We start from the raw sequence: 17,166 nt of genomic DNA, 5'->3' as shown, positions 1-17,166 counted from the left end.
CCAATAGCTCGAATGTGGCTGAAAGCTGTTCATCATGCACATCATCATGTAACTTGTCTAAACGCTTACATCTCGGGTACGTTGTGGGGCTCGGCGTTCATAAATTTAGCTTATCTCTCCAGAATCCAAAGCACAGGCAGTCAGGTCAGATTATCTCTTCGATCACAGTCAATCTCAATCAATCACGCAATCTGGATCATTTGATTCCCTTCAACATATAATTCACAAGAATGCATTGCCAAGGCTTCTAGCCTCTATGATTCTACTTATGATATAAAGGTCCGAGTCGTCGTACCTGGCGCGTTCGTGAATTGACTTGAGCTTTGTGTCTTAGCTTCTCGTGATCGTAGGCGTTTCAAAGATCCTCAAGTTGCCTAGTCAACAGTAGGCTGCGCGTTCAGGCTCTCCGAGACTCTCGATCATCAAGTACCCCGAACGACCACGAGTGAAGTCAGCCTCAAAACCTTGCTGGAATCCTGACGCTCATTATCTCAACATAATTCTTGACGGAGCCCAGTGAGATACCGGACACGCTGCTCCACTGGAAGACTAATTAATAATCACCAATGTCTAGCCGGGATTAGCGCCCGCAATGCACGCCTGCCTGCAGATTTCGAGAATGATTTTTGAGGAAGTGACACAGGTCACGAATAGCGTCGTACGGCCATCATATACCACTCTGTACCACCTGGCGGTGATATGTCAAGCTTTGCGAGGACCGGCACTGGATGTCCTATGGGCGCACATACCAACGCCGGACGTGCTTTTCCTGTGCCTGCCTCAGGACGCTCGAGGCTTCTCAAACCCTTGACCGATGATGATCGGGCTACCTTCCAAATGTATGCGCGTTGCGTGCGCTCGCTCACTTTCGAAAAATATGATGTCGAATCCTACAGCATGATGAGAGGTCATAGGCTGCACGATAGTGCTGCGCTTACTCTTCTGAGCACTTCTGCTTCGTCGCCCCTGCCATTTCCTCTACTCTGTGGGCTGTACTGGTATGACAAGCGTGATGTGCTTCTGCCTTGCCTGCAGCGCTGCATTTCCACAACTCTCACTCGACTAGCCATTCATTCGGAGCTTTGGCCATCAGCAATGGTCGATCTCGTTGCAGGCCTGGGCAAGGCTTGCCCCAAGATCAAAGAATTTCGTTGTTCGATGCCGACCGCTAGTGCATGCGCCATGTTTCCTGGTTTCGTCACCTCCTGGGATGATTTGGAGATCTTAGAGAGAGAGACAGTGGATGCGCAGGCATTGCAGCATCTTGCGTCCTTGAAGAAGCTGAGGGAGCTAAGTATACTCGTGCCGGAAGGTCACAGCCTGGACCTGGACCCGACATCGACGTTCAGCATAACTGCTGCAAGTACCGAGCTGCTTCTCGCTTTTTTGGCTCCCTTGCAAATTTCCGCGAAGAGTGCGCATTTGAACATTGACACAGCTTTAGGCGTGTTTTATCTCGACCAACTACTTTCATCCCTCGCAGAGCACTTCAATCCTAACGTTTTAGAATCGTTGGATGTTGGGGTGGATCGCCCCACTGACCCTAGCAAATACGCCCTTTTCGAACTGGCTGCTTCCGCTTTCCGAAATATCCGGGCCTTCACAAGGCTCATCAATCTCAATCTCAGTTCGATGCATGTCTCTATCGCCGATGCCGCGAAGTTCTAGACCTTGTTTCCGCTTGGCCAAAAATGGAACGTCTTTACTTTGACACGGCCTGGGACTGGGGAGTTGCCCACTTGAAAGTGACGTTTCGTGGGCTTGGGGGCGCTGTCCAAATTTGCGCTCGGACCGTCCAAGGCCTAGGCCTAGGCCAATCCCTCCGATCAGAGTCAACTTGTCAATTACGCAATCCGAAACCTTCAACAAACATATGCATATGATTCACAAACTTCTGTTTGAAAGGTTGTCGTATCAGGTTGGCGTGTTTGCGAATTGATTTGACTTGTATCTGGTTACTCTGAGTGTCTGGACTTTCCAACTTGTGCAGACTTCGGAAGTCCTACCTTCTCGTCGCGATCGTAGGTGTCTCACAGATCCTCAAGTTGCCTAGCGAACAGTAGGCCACGCATTTAAATTCTTCGAGACTCCGATCAATAACTACCTCGAACGACCACGATATCCTGGCGCCTCTTTTAACAACCAATGAAGTCAAGGTATTCTGACGGGCAACATATAGCGAATCAGGTTCCATGTCTTTGATTATCAACTGAATCTGCGTATAGCAATCGTGTCTGATTCATTTCACCATTTTCTGAACTTTCCGACGCCTCGATTCTACCGCATACCACTAAGTAGATGCCTCGCCCGTCATCTTGGGCATCCATATCGAGGCTTAGCTGCTGGTTCCCTTTTCGGCCAACTCCAAGGACCAAAATGGCCACTTTATCGGTGCTTTTTCATGAGTCTGTTCGTCGTTATCACCTCAGGCTTTAAAGCTTCAGATCTCAATCCTCAGGTTATAAATGTTACTGTGCAGTGATTCTTTGTACTGTTTCATAAATCGTCATGTTGAAGGTGTGAGATGTGAATTTCCAATATGTCACATCCGGCAACTCAGTGGACCTAGAGGGTGACGAACCTCGCTCCAGGCGGCCCAGGCCTATTTATTGTCCTAAAATGCTCGACGCAAAGGGGTGAACGGGTCCAGTGTCGAACAACCGCCCCTTGTTATGACGCAGTTGTCCCCCACTGTCAAAAGCTTATCTGCCACCTTGTATTTAATGCGGGGAGGAACTACATTAGATTGACAAATTCTATGGCCACGTCAACCATCTCTTTGGAGCTCACACCTAGAGTTATCGCACAGCGCATGGTATGTCAATCTCTTACTTGTATCCTCACCAAGTACAATTTGATCCTCATTAGGACACGCGCCAGCTGCATGGCTCAGACTTGCCTGACACGCGCTCGGAGGTGTCTTATCCTCCGAGTCCCCATTCACAGAAACCTAGACCGCTTTTGTTCTGGTTCGGTTATCCCATTGACTTCGGGAAGCTCGAAGCCTTCGTAAAAGAACAGAGCCCTCTCTACCCTGATCTCTCCCAAGATCGCACTCGCAGCGAGGGGATCAACCATGCTTGGAACCGCAATTTCATCATCGGCGTCATCGGCAAGATCTTTGGGGAGTCGACTCGACTGACACCTGTGTATGGCCGTAGGGATGGCAAACCCATTATAGTCATGTCTTTCTACTGCAACTTTGACGCTCCAGGGAGAGCAGTGCTTGAGAACGAGAAAGCGTTTGCCCTCAAGTTCACCAGTTTGGAAGGGGAACCGAGGTGGTATCTTGATTGGCGTCGTAATCCGGTCCCTGATCCTTCGGACCGGGTCGAGGTGCGTTAAAGTGGATATTATCCTTGCCAATAGTTGACTTTACTCTGTACCTAGAAATCCACTGTATGATTCTTATGTCTCACTTTTTCCGTGAATGACCGTAAAACAGCTATCAGTCTATGTACCAGCGTGTATGATGACTCGAGTTGGCCACAATGAACATCTTGATATATTTTGATATAACGTGCTGTCGCTGGTCATCCCCGCGACATACAAATCATTTTGAGCAACGTAGATATACATTTGTGTTGCACGATACCAGGTATCAAAACTACATAGAGAATCCTAAAGTCAATCGCTACGAGACCCACTATGTAAGGCAGTGCGAAGCGCATATCTCGTATTTATGTGGGACGTCCGTCAATTGCGTACAGTAATTTTAAATAAATATTTGCCACCCACGAAACCAGGGATGAAATGGAGTAGTCTGTAATGAAGTCAAAAGATAGTCTGTAATAAAGTTAAAAGAAATCAGTAGAGCAGCATAACGCCCCCGATCAGTGCAGCTCCCACAGACACACTAATGGCTGTGACCTGGTTCCTGATACCGGCCCATCCCGGGCGTGCAACACCGTTCGTAGAAGGCCCGAATGTTTGCGCGAATTGTGTGAGAGCATTTGGTACGCCGCTAACGGTCACTGTTGGTGCTGAGGCGGGACTTGGGTTGCTCCCTGTGGCATTGGCGTCCACAACCGAGAAACGGGAGGAAACAGCGTAGGTGATGCCAGCTGTGGAGTTGATGCAAATCAGGAAGTAGTCATCGCCTGCTGGTACGTCTTCGAGGACAACATTGAGGGTACTCATAGTGACAGGCACTGTTTAAATTAGAGGTTGGTGACAATTAGAGTTGTCCTATGTAAGAGAAATTACTAAGGCTTACGTTCTTTTGCGACAAAAAAAATTCCAACCCGACTAAGTCGCGTTAACTCGACATCGAAGGTATCAAAGCCATCCTGCAAGCCCAACGACCACGAAACCGGATAAGGGGAGCCATTCTTCCAAGACGTGGATGATCCGGGCTGATTGACTACAAAATCTGACGCCCATCCCGATCTTCGGTCAGTACCTATTGGGGCAACGAGTAAGGCCCAGAGCACACTTACAGGCATCAACAGAGATAAGTGATGAGAGCAAAAGCATTAAAATGAATGCAATGCAATGCCAAGAGCGAAGGCACCCCGAGAGAAGCATTGTTCTGAGCGCGGCGTGGACGAACTGGGCGAGGTCCTGTGTCTTCTAAAAGGAGTGCGGTAAGAGTGCGGAGTAAGGAGCACAGAAAGGGCATTCGTATGCACCTGTTGGCCTCGTGTTAGTGAACCCCAGGTACATTGTTGATCAAAGTTTGTCACTATTTGCAATTTTCTATCATCCAATGATTATAATTAACGTTTGACTTTACTATAACAACTTAGACCTCAGACAAACTTTTCATACGAGTTTATTGCAGTGACAATACGGCACCTGTGACACACTCAGCACTACGGTGATCCCTAGGCATGTAGGAGAACGTTGAGTTCTAGAATGACTGGCGCTGAGAATTCATTTACTCCCATGTAGCGAGGGCCCATCTGTTAATCGTTAATTCCGGCCGGACAGGTACTACCCGGGTTGATAGATATCCGAGCTCCACAGCTGCCTGCTTATATACTACGTAGTACTGTTGTCCTGGCAGCACCTGGCAGCGCCGCGGCCAATGTACACTGGCTTACTTCTAGCCCGCACCAACAACACACTCTATATAGCACCTGCACCCACCCAGCAAGCCCTCTCTTTACCCAACCCCCTACTCCACCTCCTTCGGACATCCAGCTCCGTGGTCCTCGGAGATCTTTCTTCATCTCTGCCACCACCTTCGAATCCTTCGTTTCAAACATTATTCTCAGGGACACAGCACTGCGAGCGGTGCACGATAATCTGACTACATAGGGTAAGGTGATGTTTTGACTTTCTGCACTTTGCGGGTGAGTTTGGGTGATTTTGGAGACATGGGATAGGATGCAGCCGTTGGGCATCATTTCCGATCATGAAATATCATACAGATTCCAGAACGAAAGCATCGTGATTGCTAGGAGGCTACTATGGACTACAGAACAAAAGGCAAACTATGGCAGCTGTCTCTTCACAACCTTCTACATAGGTTGAGACAGTGAAGAAAAACTCCTTTGTACTTGCTGTATCCAATGATATCCAGTTGCGTTCACCTTTTCTTCCATTCCAGCGCTAAACAAGCTTTGCAGCCTGCCTCTGCAGTCAAAAGTTCGTCTCGGTCTCTACCTGATCCTTCTGATTGGAACGAGTGGGAGTGGCTCACCGCGATTCATCCAAATTCACGCATGGCAATTGTTTGAAAGCCTCTGGGTGCATTGTGAACTTACCTCTATAAATTCTCCCATACTATCTCGTGCTCCTTGTACATCGCCATCAATATTGACTTTCACGCTGTGAGTGTCGGAACATTCGAAATTCGCCATACACTAGCAGTTTGTTGCAGACAGAGCATGCCAGCGCGCAGGCCGTGCGCAGGACCGGGCATGAAGTTACATGGAATATATAGGATGGTACTATCTCGAGCCGTTAACGGATTCGCGGCCCGATGACCTCGCAATGAAGCGTTGGTCCTGTGTGCAGGTCGGAGCACTCACTTTGTTCCTTGAAGTGTCGCATGACCTTGATCAAACTTCGTGCCCAGCCGATAGCCGAAAGTTCCTGCAGCACCGCTTTGCCACGCACATAGCTGCCACCCAGGCGTAAATCTTAGTGCCATTCATTGCGTCCTGCAGCTGCTTTCTGCTTACAATTTTGTGACTGGCGTCTGAGTTTCCGCTGGTTCTGACTCTCTACACTCGGTTTATCACTCCACCCGCGTAATCCTGATAAGCCTCCTCTACAAATTCTCCCATGCTATCTCAAGATCTCATGCTCCAGTTCCTTGTGCATCGCCATTCACTTCCAAAGTGCTCCTTCGTGGTTTGCATAGCTGAACATGCGCACGCGTTTTCAACCAAGACCAGAACTCGACTTGATCCTTTCCTACATGCATCAATGGCCAAGAGGCAAGGTGGACGTCCAAGTGATAAGCAGGATATACATGGATACCATGGTCTGTGGGAAAATGTAAGGGTGAATTTTTATGCGCGCCCCAGGGAAATCGATGCCGGATCCGGGATTGGATGATTAACAATAAAATAACGCCATCACGAAGCGTCGGGCCTAAGGCTCCCGAAAGTGAAACGTTCAAAGAGAACCACAATCGAGTGTTCGGACTCGGTCGTGAGCTGCCAATGTGAGAATTCTTCACAAAAACATCTTTTGAATACTCACTACGCCATAAAGTTTGGCGTTTAACACAAGCATCGATATCTTACAGTCGAAGGGCAAGCTAGAAAGCGCCTCTACAACACCCAAGGCTACACTATGTGTGCACGACTCAAAATATCGAAGACCCTGACGAGGCCTGTGGCTTTGAGACATTGAATAGTTCCGAGTCTGCGCAAGTGCTTTCCTAGGCTGTCGATGCACATTGGCTAATTGTAACGTAAATTTCAGATGATTTATGTAAACTGTTCCCTCTCTGACATACTTCGGCACACAATTATACCCCATCTTGGAGTACGACAAACAAGAATTCGAAGTCAATTGATATCCAGCTGTTGCACGAAGCACATGAATGATGTTCGCGACGGTACATCGGATCACCACGTATTACTGTGTAATCACGTTCTACGTTCTGATTCATCTTCAATTGTCATTACGGCAAAATTATGATGGGCTAGCGCGCACCACCCAGCTGGAAGACGCCCGCGTCTTTTGTGTATGTCGCAGTACCACGTCGCATCGTTGCGCTCACTATTTCCCCCAGCGCAGGAACCTGTATTATACACATCCGTCGCTCAGTGCAGCAGAACGTTTGACATAGCCTTCCTTCCATTGAAGGATTTGTCGATGCGTGTGTCGTGCTGAAAGAATCTGATTGACGCCTGAGCGGAAGCGAACAGACTCTTCCGAGTCATTTGTATGCTTCAAGTCGTAACACGCATGCCATGCCGTACCATGCGCGACCCACCTTGTATATAGCGTTATAAACTTGAACAAACGCCCGGGTAAGCACTAGCTTCCTGCTACCTCCATTCTCCCTGAGCAGCGGTTGCCATGCGCCTCTTTTCATATTTTTGGCTTTTAAATTCCATCTGGTCGTGTCTGGCTGCAGCTACCTCAAGGACGATCTCCAAGAGAGGTAACAGCTCATTCGTTAGCTCTAGTAAAGATGGGTTTTCTGTCAACGGAAGGTAAGAGTGATTCCTTTTATCAGCATATGGTGTACAAACACTTCGCACTATAGCTTACTTAGATTCGTCGGGACCAACTTGTACTGGCTGCCGACGTTGGAATCGAACGACGACATCTGGAATGTGCTGAAGAACATATCTGATACCGGTATCAAGGTCGTCAGGATTTGGGCATTTAATGGTTCGTTCATCGTCTGTTTACCGAGGTTCGCGATTTTAGTGTCTTGATTGACAGACGTGGAAATCATTCCGGATACTGGAACGTGGTTTCAGTTGGTACAGAACGGCACTACTACAATTAACGACGGACCAAATGGACTGCAAAAACTCGATACAGTGATGCAAATGGCAGAACAACAAGGGCTATATGTTATCCTGTCACTAACGAATAACTGGAATCCAGTACCTAACACAACATTAACCGGCACTGCATCACCTGATGTGCTTGCATCTGTCACTATTCCGCGTAACACTCTTTCAAACGACTATGGTAAGCCACTTGGTGTTCAATCAGACCTTGGAAAATCAACGTTTTTACAGGCGGTATGGATCTATATGTCCGCCAATTCGGACTTCAGGACCACGACGAATTCTACACGAACAACAATATCTTGACCGCCTTCCAGAATTTCACCAAGCAGATCGTATTACGCTACATCAACAGCCCTGCTGTGTTCAGTTGGGAGCTTGCGAATGACGCTAGGTAATTCACCCTGTGTATCTACTGCCTTGGAACATGTCCCTTATCATGTGCCAGATGCAACTCGACCATTCCCACTAGTCCAACATGTACCACACAAACCATCACAAAGTGGCACGCTTTGATGGCTGCGTTCATCGCGTCCCTCGATCCCAACCACGTCGTCTCCGCTGGGTAAGTAATCATACGTTGTCGTTTTAGGGTTATGGTTCTCAATTTCCGTAGAACATCTGGATTCCAATGCACAGATTGTCCGAAGTTGTACCCAATCACACCAACAGCTTCGCCTACGCCCTCTCCCGCGCCTGGCAGGAAGCGCAGAAGCGTCGCCCCTTTGACAAAAGAGCAGATCATAAGGCAGCGTGCTGAGTCGAGACGCCAAAACAGGGCAGCCGCTAAGCGTGCAGGAACCTTGAAGGAAGATGGGATAATGATAAGGGGTCGCTGGGTATCTACAGGTGCTTTGGTCAATGCTATCAAATTGCGATGTTTCTTATTATTTTTCAGCAACACGAGAAGTTTCCAGCTCGATCGGCCCCACAACGGATGGTTCATCTGGTGTCGACAGCCAGGACATCCTTAACATCCCCGACATAGGCTTCGGTGCCTTCCAAGTATATCCCGACCAGAACACGTACGCTCCGAATGACCCAAACCTTGACCCCGTCCAAAACAAGATCAGCTCGAGTCTTGCGTGGATTCAGCAATCAGCTCAGTCTGGCGCCGCGTGAGTTGAAAATCTTGCTTACTCAACGACTAACTTACATTCCTTTCAGCGTTGGGAAGCCTGTTGTGCTCAACGCATTCGGTCTAGTCACCCAGTCCAATTTGAATGCCTACGTCCCGTTCAACATGACTTATGCTCCTTACGCATCCAGTACAGGTAAATATTGTCGTAGTTCAACGGTCGACAACCATGTACTCATTTTCTTATCCCCGTAGCGGTCATGGGTGTCACCGCAGCAGTCATGGACGCCACTACGACATCAGATTTTGCCAATGACGCACAACAAGAACAGGGTTACAGCTCGTTTTTGCAGAGTGCGTAAATACAGAAGTGACAATGTCCAATCATGCTGAACTCTATTGCAGTGGGCAACAGCGCTGGATTGGCAGGCATCATGCAATACCAGGTCAATACACTTCCCTTCCATGTGATATATTTGATTGACGCTCGTTGTAGTGGGGCTCGACCGGCGTCTCCCAGTCAAGCACTGCTATCCAGTTAGACACAACTAACTCCGAGTCCCCAACACCAGCGCAAACAACGGGTGAATCGCCTAACGATGGTTACTCTATGTGGGTACTCCGTTGTGACATCAATTGATACCTTAGCTCACTGAACCTGATAGTGCTAACAACACAGCAATTCAACAAATTTTGCAGCAGGGCGCGCAGGCGATGGCTGCAGATTCATGAGGACTATTATTCTTGTGTACTACATAGACTTCTGTTTTTCCGTGTGTATCGGTTGCTTTTCTCCAAAGGCACTGCCTGTTTTTTATATCGTGATTCTTGAGGGTCGTACAACTAGTTGTTTCCCGCATTTGATACGTGCGTCCTTAGGGTCGAGGCGGATTCCATACCTTCTTGAGTTCGGACGAGTTTAGATGCTGTGTTGGTAGCACATACTATGTACGTCGATTAAGGGAAAGTAATAAGTTAAGTGTTGTAATATAACAGGTGAATCACCAAATGAGAGTCATGATCATAGTTTGGGCGCGTGATAATTATAAGTTGATATCTATCGAGGGACTGCAGTAAGTAAGTTAGCACCAGCCCGGATTTATAGAAAATGTAAGTTAAGTCCTGGTCAATCTGGTATAATAGTCTTGGATACTAGACGTGATTTCCGGACACTTGTTTCGCCTTTTCAGCTTCTCCATCACTAGACCAACATTCTTGCGAATCTCCTTAAGGTCGGCCGCTGAAATATCTGTCTGTTCCGCACATTCGACAATAGCCGGGAAAGCGGTGATACATTCGGCTTCACCGTAAAGCTTCAAGTCCAATGCAGCCTGCCAGGCCGACTTGACAAGGGAGGAAAACTGGTCGGCTGTAACTGCCTCAAACGCAGCTCCAGCTGCGTCTGGACTTGAAGAACGAACTCGCCCAAATATTGCAGCGAGATGGAAGGGGGCGGGCGAGTTTTCGTCGAGGTTATATAGGATAGAAATGCAGTATCCGATATGTCGATCAGTGACTAGGCGTTTACACCACTCCGTGTTGGAAGTAAGAGCCGTGATGAGCCGTAGGTAAGCATCATCTCTCCAATAGTTGAAGTTGACATCGGGTTCGTCATCTTCGCGACGTGCAGCAGCACGAGTAGGAGTAGGACAAATGGCCGTCAGAAGAGCAGGGGAAAATTTTGTGAGGAGTATCTGGCGTGTGTTCTCGCCCTGTATGGCATCAATGTCGGCGAGAGCCAACCGAGAGTCCGAAACAGCCCGTAAAGCTGCATAGCGAAGGCGACGAGGGCTGGATGAATCCATGGCAGATATGAGTGCGTGTAGGTAGACAGATTCTCGAGCACGGGTGCCAAGTCCCTTCATAGCGCTCAGCACTAATAAAGCATCTCCCATTGCCGTGTGATCCTGGGAGCAAGACACGAGGTAGTCGACCAGCCAATCGAAACTAGCTGCCGTACGATGATCGCCGGTCCACGTGAATTGGCCACGCCAAATAATTGATTCGTGGTCTGGACAGATGAATCCGTCCCCCGCAGCAGCAATCATCATGCGTAATGCAGTGCGTGCGTCTGCCCGACACCTCTCCCTCTCCCGGCCAGATAACGTTGACAGTTGGCAGGCAAAGGCCTTACACGTGTCAAAGCTTCGTGGAAGAATGACGCTGCGCCACTGATGCCAAATTTTCAACTGCTGGGAAGCAGTTCGGGTATTGGAATCATCTCCAATTGGCAGAACAGCCAAACACAAATGGTTTAAAGCTCGCCCACAGGCGACTACTCTATCTCCTCCTGAGGGCTGGAGTCTCCCTTCAGCGTCGAAGCAGGCTGAAAATGTGTCTCGAAGTCGCTGACAGTGAGACGTAATGTCTGAGTTCGGCGACCATGTAATGGTGGGAATGAGTGAGGCTGCGCTCGCAATGTCGTCTGGATCTGTGGATGTCGCGAGTACCCAACATATGGCAGATTCCGTCCCAGGGTCACTGGAAGGCTTGGGACTGAGTAGTCGTTGTACGAGCCTCGAGATGGACGTTGTAATGCCGCGGAGGAAAGAGCGAAAACTTGCGCCCAGTGTGTACATGTCTTTGTCGTTCTGTTTAATAACCATGCTTACTGCCCACATGAATGCACCAGCCATGCGAAGTATTAAGGTAGCGGGCGTTTGGAAGGGACAATCTGGGGATAAAAGGGATGCAAGGAGGGTGCACCAGTGGAACAGGAAACCAAACACCGTGGTCGCAATGATAACGGATGTCATGGTCCGCTGTTGCGTCCACACGTACGAGGAGAGAGAAATGCCGAATAGCAATAATGAAATTTCCAAAAGGACCGGAAACGTTTGCAGTACAGCATCAAAATGCCATGCCTTGAGGCTGTCAAACTTTTGTTGTCTGGTCTTACCCCGCTCCTCGAGGGATCCGCGCCCAAACCGTTTAAGCTTGTAGAAGCGAAGCCACTGCTTGCCCAAAACGGCACCGAATGCGGCAAGAAGGCTGAATGAAAGGCTGGCGTAAGCCAGAGTCTGGAACCATACTTGCCCGTTGGAATATGCAGGTGGGACCGGAAGCGGATAATTATCTGTGATCGGGGTTCCATTGCTATTCATTACCATCAGCACGATGATTTGCGTCAATAAAGCATCTGTGGTAGTAGCACCGCTAGGCCCCATAGTGGCGATGAATGCTGTATTCACTGCGGAAAATAGGCCAGACTAAAGACTAGTCATCACCCTGTTATTAACGCACGAGCTTACGGCTTACAAAAATCAGGACGATATCCATATCACCATCATAGTGCTCCAAAAATTCATTGTCGTGTTGCGATGCGACCTTTTGGTATACCGTCCAGAATCGCGATCGCTCATCATTTGCTCCCTTTTCCACAATGTTGGAATTTCGAAGAGTGTCGAGGACTTGCCGCAACAGTCTAAGTAAGTTTTCAGCACGCACACTGGAGGCCACCGGTCAAGTTACTTACGGCTCGGGTAATTTATCGCTGGAGAAATAAGAAGGTCCAGTTGCTTCACTATCGAGTGTAGACTGAGCACTTGGCGGGGTAAACGTTGCATGCTGTGCAGCAAAGGACTGAGATGATAGGCTCCGAGCTCTAAGTTCAATTTCAGATGTGCCACAGGTACGTGGAATGCACACACTTACGGTCGAAATGTGCCATCTGCTTGAGGATAACGCATGTCGTTTGGTTCTCTGCATCCTGATCAGCTATAGCGACATCGTGGAAGCAGGTAAGCCCTACGAAAAATAAAAGGCCTTACGGGCCCTTCTGCCAGGAACGAAACCATCGGTGTCCATTGAATGATGACGGAAATTGCTGCAATCGTGTCAACGTGTGGTCTTTTTGAAGTAGCCCAATGTTGCGGCTTACACCTTCAAATGCAGTAGCCTCGTTGTCTACAACGAGGCTACTATAGACGCTCCACAGTCGACCAGGGTCGACCACAGTGCATGAAATGTGACGATGGCGCTCCGGTGAACATGGTCATTCTCTTGACGCCTGCTGAGTTTTGTCGCCACCAACCACGCGGTGATCAGGACGATCTGTGGTGTGGAGTCACTGCTAAAAATAGAAACCGTGGTACGAAAACAGCATGGAATAAGCACTGCATACCCTGCATTTGACGCCTTGAATTAGAATTGACAGCAATGTACCAGCATATCTTAATGACACAGCATGCTCATCGAAGTCGCAAGGCAGCCTTATTGGATTGGCGCCATTCAGTGGAGACACAGCAGCGACTTGAATTAGAACATCATGTCCTTGCGAAGGGTGATAAGCACGTAATCTGCTGTGGTAGTTGGGTGACGCTTTACTGACAGCTGGCACAAATAGATAGTGCCTGCCTACCACTGAAAGCATTGTGGTCTGTCCATGCGTTTCGAGGATGGGTCGTAATTTTGCGAACTTGTCTTGTCATCGCCTGATGGTTGTTGGAGAGTTCGTCCACAGCGTGGGGTTTCCAGCCACTGTCGGGCACATTGACATTCCTTCTAAAGCGATTTATTCTACACGATTTTGCGCCTACAGAAAGTCATCCAATAAGCAGAACATCAAGCGGGTGTAACCATTGTAAAAGTACATTCAATGTCTTTGTTTTTAAAAGTCTCCTCGTATTTATCATACCAGATGCCTTATTGCATCTTCGCACCTGAGGGACTCCAACCACGCCGCCGTGTGGTATTTGATCCTTCGATATGGCCATTGCTTGATCTCTATCGACCCATCATCTGAGCGGATGATACTGCAAACACACTCGTCGATGCGCACAAGCCGCACGTTGGAAAAGCCGTGGTCGATCACGTTGATGACGGAACGTATTGGAAAGTTTGACATACCAACAAACGTGAGAAGAGGAGGGACTCCGGGATGTAATTGCTATAATGAAACACATTAATGCTGCTGGTTCTTCTTAGCAATGACGGGCAACTCCAACTCACGTTTATGAAAAGAAGAAGGTCCTCTGCAGGCGGTACCATAATCTCCATGGTGAGCGCACGAACACTCCGCGGAATAAGCCACCCTGCTAACGAAGGAGAAAGATCTCTAGGATAAGTGATACAAAGGCTGCGGAGGTTTATTAGAGAAGGTAGTACACCCCAAGCAGACGCATCAAAACCAATGCGACGATGGTCTGTGCTAGGCACGATGAGGTGGAAGGAATGAAGATGTTTGCGATCTCTCAAGAATTCCGAAATAGCAGGCACGAGGTCCCTGTCCGTGACATGCCGATGCAGACTGACAATCTTGAGAGCAAAGTGCGTCAGAAACGGAAGCGAGGACCTATACAGGCGGAACATCGCTGATGGAGTGCATTCCAAAACACCCGACAATGTCAGTGACTCCAGCTGGTGGCCGGTGGACAAGATCTCTGAGAAGACCTGGCTATCTGCAGAAAAACAACCTTCGAACTCGATGATCGTCAAGTGACGGATAGAGATGACATCCGTTGGGAACGTCCAGTTTGCGTTCTTGATGACCAGCGAGCGCAGGCTGTCGTGACTCTGTGATATAAAGTCGTGGGTAGATGTACTGTTGCCTCCCTCGGCTGTGATGGAGAAATGTGTGATGTGCTTGAATGGTGGGATGTCGATATCCCCTGAACGATTAACGAGACTGTGCGGAGCGTGAACATGCGGACTATTTTTTGGGGAAAGGAAGCACGAAATGACGCACTTAATGGACAGGCTATAAAGACGATAGGCACACATTGTTTCAAGCACACGATTGATCAAGTCCGTGTTGCCTGAACAATGCGCACTGCGAAGGTTGCAGAGCTTAGGCAAGAGTTGATTAACATTCCTAAGAGGGATTGAGACATAGTAGCATTGAAGAATGAGCACAAACCAGTCTGAAACGCCAATGTGTGTGACGTGTCTGAAACAACAGCATATATGCTTAAGCTTCTGACCTGCGAGGCAAAGACAGGATCTACGAGAATGCGAGTAAAAATATCCGCACTTCGCTGGTAGTGCCAGGCGTCGAGCTCCTGCTCATCGCGGCTGCCATGGACACCCCTGTATCTGTCATCGGCTCTGGATGGTTCCGGCGACGCCGTAAAATGTAGATCGATCTCGCGGAAAATAAGCTGACTTGCGATGCGAGGAGAGTGCATGCGGGACCGATAAAAGAGACTTCAGATCACGTTTGGGAAGATAGAGAGCAATTTCTCTCCGGACTTCTGCAGAAAAACGAGGCGGACCATCGTGTTCCCTAGTAAGCTTGACAGTATTTGCTAAAGGGTCATCATAAAAGAGTTGCTTAACTTACCATTTCTTGTCGTAGATGTCCAGATTGTATTATGGCTTTAACGTCTTAATTTGTGGGATCTGAAGATAGAACGGACAGCAAATCTGAAAGATAATAATGTCAGCACAGTACACGGAAACTATGGACATGTATGAATTTCACCTTGTTGGGCAGAAGTTCGGTACCCAGCTGCTAAACGGGTTTTGGCACGTAACAGGAGGGCCCTTGCAACATCTGGTGGTGGAACGCCCGAGACTTGGAGAAACGACTGAATAGCGTTCTCCATGACAATTCAGGACCTTTGTGATGCACATCAAATCTAGATTTTATATAAGTAAAGTAAGTAATGGCAGGATGCGTACCCTTCGGACGGCAAATGCTGCAAGGCGTGGAGCAGAACATCAGCCCTCTGAGTGTCGGATAAACAACCCGTCACATCGCGGATGCTGGCATCAAGGATGCGAGGATTAAAAACATTCATGAGGAGATTCCTTGCAACTATTGCTCCGTTAGTGCGAGGTGAAAATGGAGGGCTTGAGTGCGGCCCAAAGGATTTTGTGTGGTAACTATGTTATACGCTCACTGAGGCTGTTTTTGTGGTTCCAGAACCATCATGATGATCGGACAATGGTCTTAGAGTCTCGACCAAGACGTTTTGGGAAGTCGCACAAAGACTTTCCCAGGCCATCAGCAAAAGTGCCCAGACCTGACGAGGCCTCAGAAGGCCTAACAAGACCATACACGACCTTGCGAACATTGGAAGGCCTGTGATGCCTCGCGAGGAAATAGCCCCGTCTTGGATGGCCTTCTGAGAGCGCGTCTAGGATGGCTTTTGGAGGGTATGCTAGATAGGTTGACCTTGCGAGGCTGCTAAGGCTGTCGAAGCTTGCAAGGGTATACGAGGCCTTGCTAGATCACTCGAGACTTGTGTACATTAGAAAGCCTTATGAGATCATGCAAGTTGTGTGTACTTTGCAGGGCCTCAAGAAGCAATGCATTAGTGTACAGTATCAAGATACATCATGTGTATAAAGTCCGAGTCCATATCAATAAAGTCCAGAGTGTGATCGAGTCGATGGCAGTGGTCAACAAGCGGCGAAATGAAGAATGAGGAATGAAGCTGCGAGAAAGTTTGTAGTCCTAGTAACCGTTCTTGCGTCGACCAGAAGTTCTTCGTGGGGTGTCCGGAGCCATAGTAGCTTTCTTTTTTCCTTTTCACTTTGAGGGCTGAGCAAGGGGTGGAGGGGTGAAGTTGTTGTCATTGTCAGTCAGATCTGACAGTGGGGATGAGGTGCGTGGAGGTACTGGTGTGGTCGCCAGCCGGGACTCCTAATCATGACATCAACAGAGTAAAAAGAGAATGATCATAGTGACATACCCCAATCATACACGACTACTCAGCCATGAGCTCACCTACCGAATCCTCATGCTCATCGCAAGTAGTATGACGAGGTTTTGGCTTGGGTTTTGGCTTTGGACATGGAGGCTGGTCCTCATCTTCATGGTGAACAGAGGCACTCACAGGATGGTGTTGCTCGCTTGACAGCTGCATTGTGGCCAGCAGCCTCAGTGGAATACCGAGGTTTGAACTTTGGTGGCAATGGGACATGGGGATTGGACCAGCACCGTTCATGAGCATCGGATTCTGAGTGGTGGGTTGGGTTTCAAGCTGGTACCAGTTCGTCTTCTTCGTCGTCTGACAAAAATATCCCATGATGGCGCTGGGGCAGGGACTTCTTAGGTAGTGGGCGCTGTTGTCCACCCTGTCGAGGGTGAGTTGGTAGTGGTGCAACCTTGTCATTGTCGTTGTCGTTGTCATAAACTGAAGCATGGCGTCAAGTGTTGGCCTTTTGAGGATGTGGTGAGTCAAGGTCCTCGCTTGCTTGTCGAATTCGTTT

The 17,166-nt window shown here is 48.6% G+C and overlaps 6 protein-coding genes across 6 annotated transcripts; 2 read left to right on the top strand and 4 right to left on the bottom strand.

Moving 5' to 3' along the window:
- Positions 1-467: 467 nt before the first annotated feature.
- Positions 468-1,835, top strand: DFJ58DRAFT_428341 (uncharacterized protein). Its single transcript, XM_041380362.1, has one exon. It carries the CDS (start codon positions 700-702, stop codon positions 1,666-1,668), a length of 969 nt encoding a protein of 322 aa, XP_041242955.1. The 5' UTR covers positions 468-699; the 3' UTR covers positions 1,669-1,835.
- A 1,679-nt stretch (positions 1,836-3,514) lies between these two features.
- On the bottom strand, positions 3,515-4,654 carry DFJ58DRAFT_914596 (uncharacterized protein). The gene is made up of 3 exons (XM_041395396.1): positions 4,440-4,654; positions 4,217-4,372; positions 3,515-4,151 (listed from the first exon to the last, which is right to left on the bottom strand). The coding sequence occupies exons 1-3, from the start codon at positions 4,525-4,527 to the stop codon at positions 3,808-3,810; spliced, it is 588 nt and encodes a 195-aa protein (XP_041242954.1). The 5' UTR covers positions 4,528-4,654; the 3' UTR covers positions 3,515-3,807.
- A 2,663-nt stretch (positions 4,655-7,317) lies between these two features.
- DFJ58DRAFT_428164 (glycoside hydrolase family 5 protein) lies at positions 7,318-10,021 on the top strand. The gene is made up of 12 exons (XM_041380360.1): positions 7,318-7,622; positions 7,676-7,803; positions 7,858-8,112; positions 8,163-8,325; positions 8,380-8,496; positions 8,548-8,780; positions 8,830-9,049; positions 9,099-9,205; positions 9,265-9,363; positions 9,415-9,455; positions 9,506-9,621; positions 9,675-10,021. Exons 1-12 carry the CDS (start codon positions 7,486-7,488, stop codon positions 9,739-9,741), a joined length of 1,683 nt encoding a protein of 560 aa, XP_041242953.1. The 5' UTR covers positions 7,318-7,485; the 3' UTR covers positions 9,742-10,021.
- A 1,939-nt stretch (positions 10,022-11,960) lies between these two features.
- DFJ58DRAFT_635850 (uncharacterized protein) lies at positions 11,961-12,372 on the bottom strand (the record flags this gene model as incomplete). Its single annotated transcript, XM_041381280.1, has 2 exons — positions 11,961-12,218; positions 12,268-12,372. Coding segments are annotated over 2 exons (363 nt in total), but the record flags the coding sequence as incomplete, so codon positions are not given.
- Positions 12,373-13,536: 1,164 nt separating this feature from the next.
- On the bottom strand, positions 13,537-15,951 carry DFJ58DRAFT_792972 (uncharacterized protein). The gene is given in 9 exon segments (XM_041390382.1): positions 13,537-13,897; positions 13,960-14,635; positions 14,696-14,821; positions 14,863-15,107; positions 15,142-15,240; positions 15,290-15,333; positions 15,431-15,548; positions 15,669-15,881; positions 15,893-15,951. 8 exon segments carry the CDS (start codon positions 15,747-15,749, stop codon positions 13,640-13,642), a joined length of 1,647 nt encoding a protein of 548 aa, XP_041242951.1. The 5' UTR covers positions 15,750-15,881; positions 15,893-15,951; the 3' UTR covers positions 13,537-13,639.
- A 532-nt stretch (positions 15,952-16,483) lies between these two features.
- DFJ58DRAFT_842284 (uncharacterized protein) lies at positions 16,484-17,069 on the bottom strand (the record flags this gene model as incomplete). Its single annotated transcript, XM_041392813.1, has 2 exons — positions 16,484-16,597; positions 16,686-17,069. The coding sequence occupies 2 exons, from the start codon at positions 17,067-17,069 to the stop codon at positions 16,484-16,486; spliced, it is 498 nt and encodes a 165-aa protein (XP_041242950.1).
- Between the last annotated feature and the right edge of the window lie 97 nt (positions 17,070-17,166).

Source organism: Suillus subalutaceus (genome assembly GCF_016647625.1).
Source record: "Suillus subalutaceus strain FC151 chromosome Unknown DFJ58scaffold_67, whole genome shotgun sequence".
Classification (NCBI taxonomy): Eukaryota; Fungi; Basidiomycota; class Agaricomycetes; order Boletales; family Suillaceae; genus Suillus; species Suillus subalutaceus.
Note: the sequence above shows the minus strand (reverse complement) of the source record. Positions and strands in the feature narration are given on the sequence as shown.

Coding starts and splice junctions, on each gene's coding strand:
- DFJ58DRAFT_428341 (XM_041380362.1), top strand. CDS start 700: ATGTCAAGCTTTGCGAGGACCGGCACTGGATGTCCTATGGGCGCACAT.
- DFJ58DRAFT_914596 (XM_041395396.1), bottom strand. CDS start 4,527: ATGCTTCTCTCGGGGTGCCTTCGCTCTTGGCATTGCATTGCATTCATT. Junction 4,373..4,439: donor ACTTATCTCTGTTGATGCCT/GTAAGTGTGCTC, acceptor GATGGGCGTCAG/ATTTTGTAGTCAATCAGCCC. Junction 4,152..4,216: donor TTTTTTTGTCGCAAAAGAAC/GTAAGCCTTAGT, acceptor TAATTTAAACAG/TGCCTGTCACTATGAGTACC.
- DFJ58DRAFT_428164 (XM_041380360.1), top strand. CDS start 7,486: ATGCGCCTCTTTTCATATTTTTGGCTTTTAAATTCCATCTGGTCGTGT. Junction 8,113..8,162: donor CACTCTTTCAAACGACTATG/GTAAGCCACTTG, acceptor ACGTTTTTACAG/GCGGTATGGATCTATATGTC. Junction 9,622..9,674: donor CCTAACGATGGTTACTCTAT/GTGGGTACTCCG, acceptor TGAACCTGATAG/TGCTAACAACACAGCAATTC.
- DFJ58DRAFT_792972 (XM_041390382.1), bottom strand. CDS start 15,749: ATGAATGTTTTTAATCCTCGCATCCTTGATGCCAGCATCCGCGATGTG. Junction 15,549..15,668: donor CCGACACTCAGAGGGCTGAT/GTTCTGCTCCAC, acceptor ATTGTCATGGAG/AACGCTATTCAGTCGTTTCT. Junction 14,822..14,862: donor TTGGCGTTTCAGACTGGTTT/GTGCTCATTCTT, acceptor AATCCCTCTTAG/GAATGTTAATCAACTCTTGC.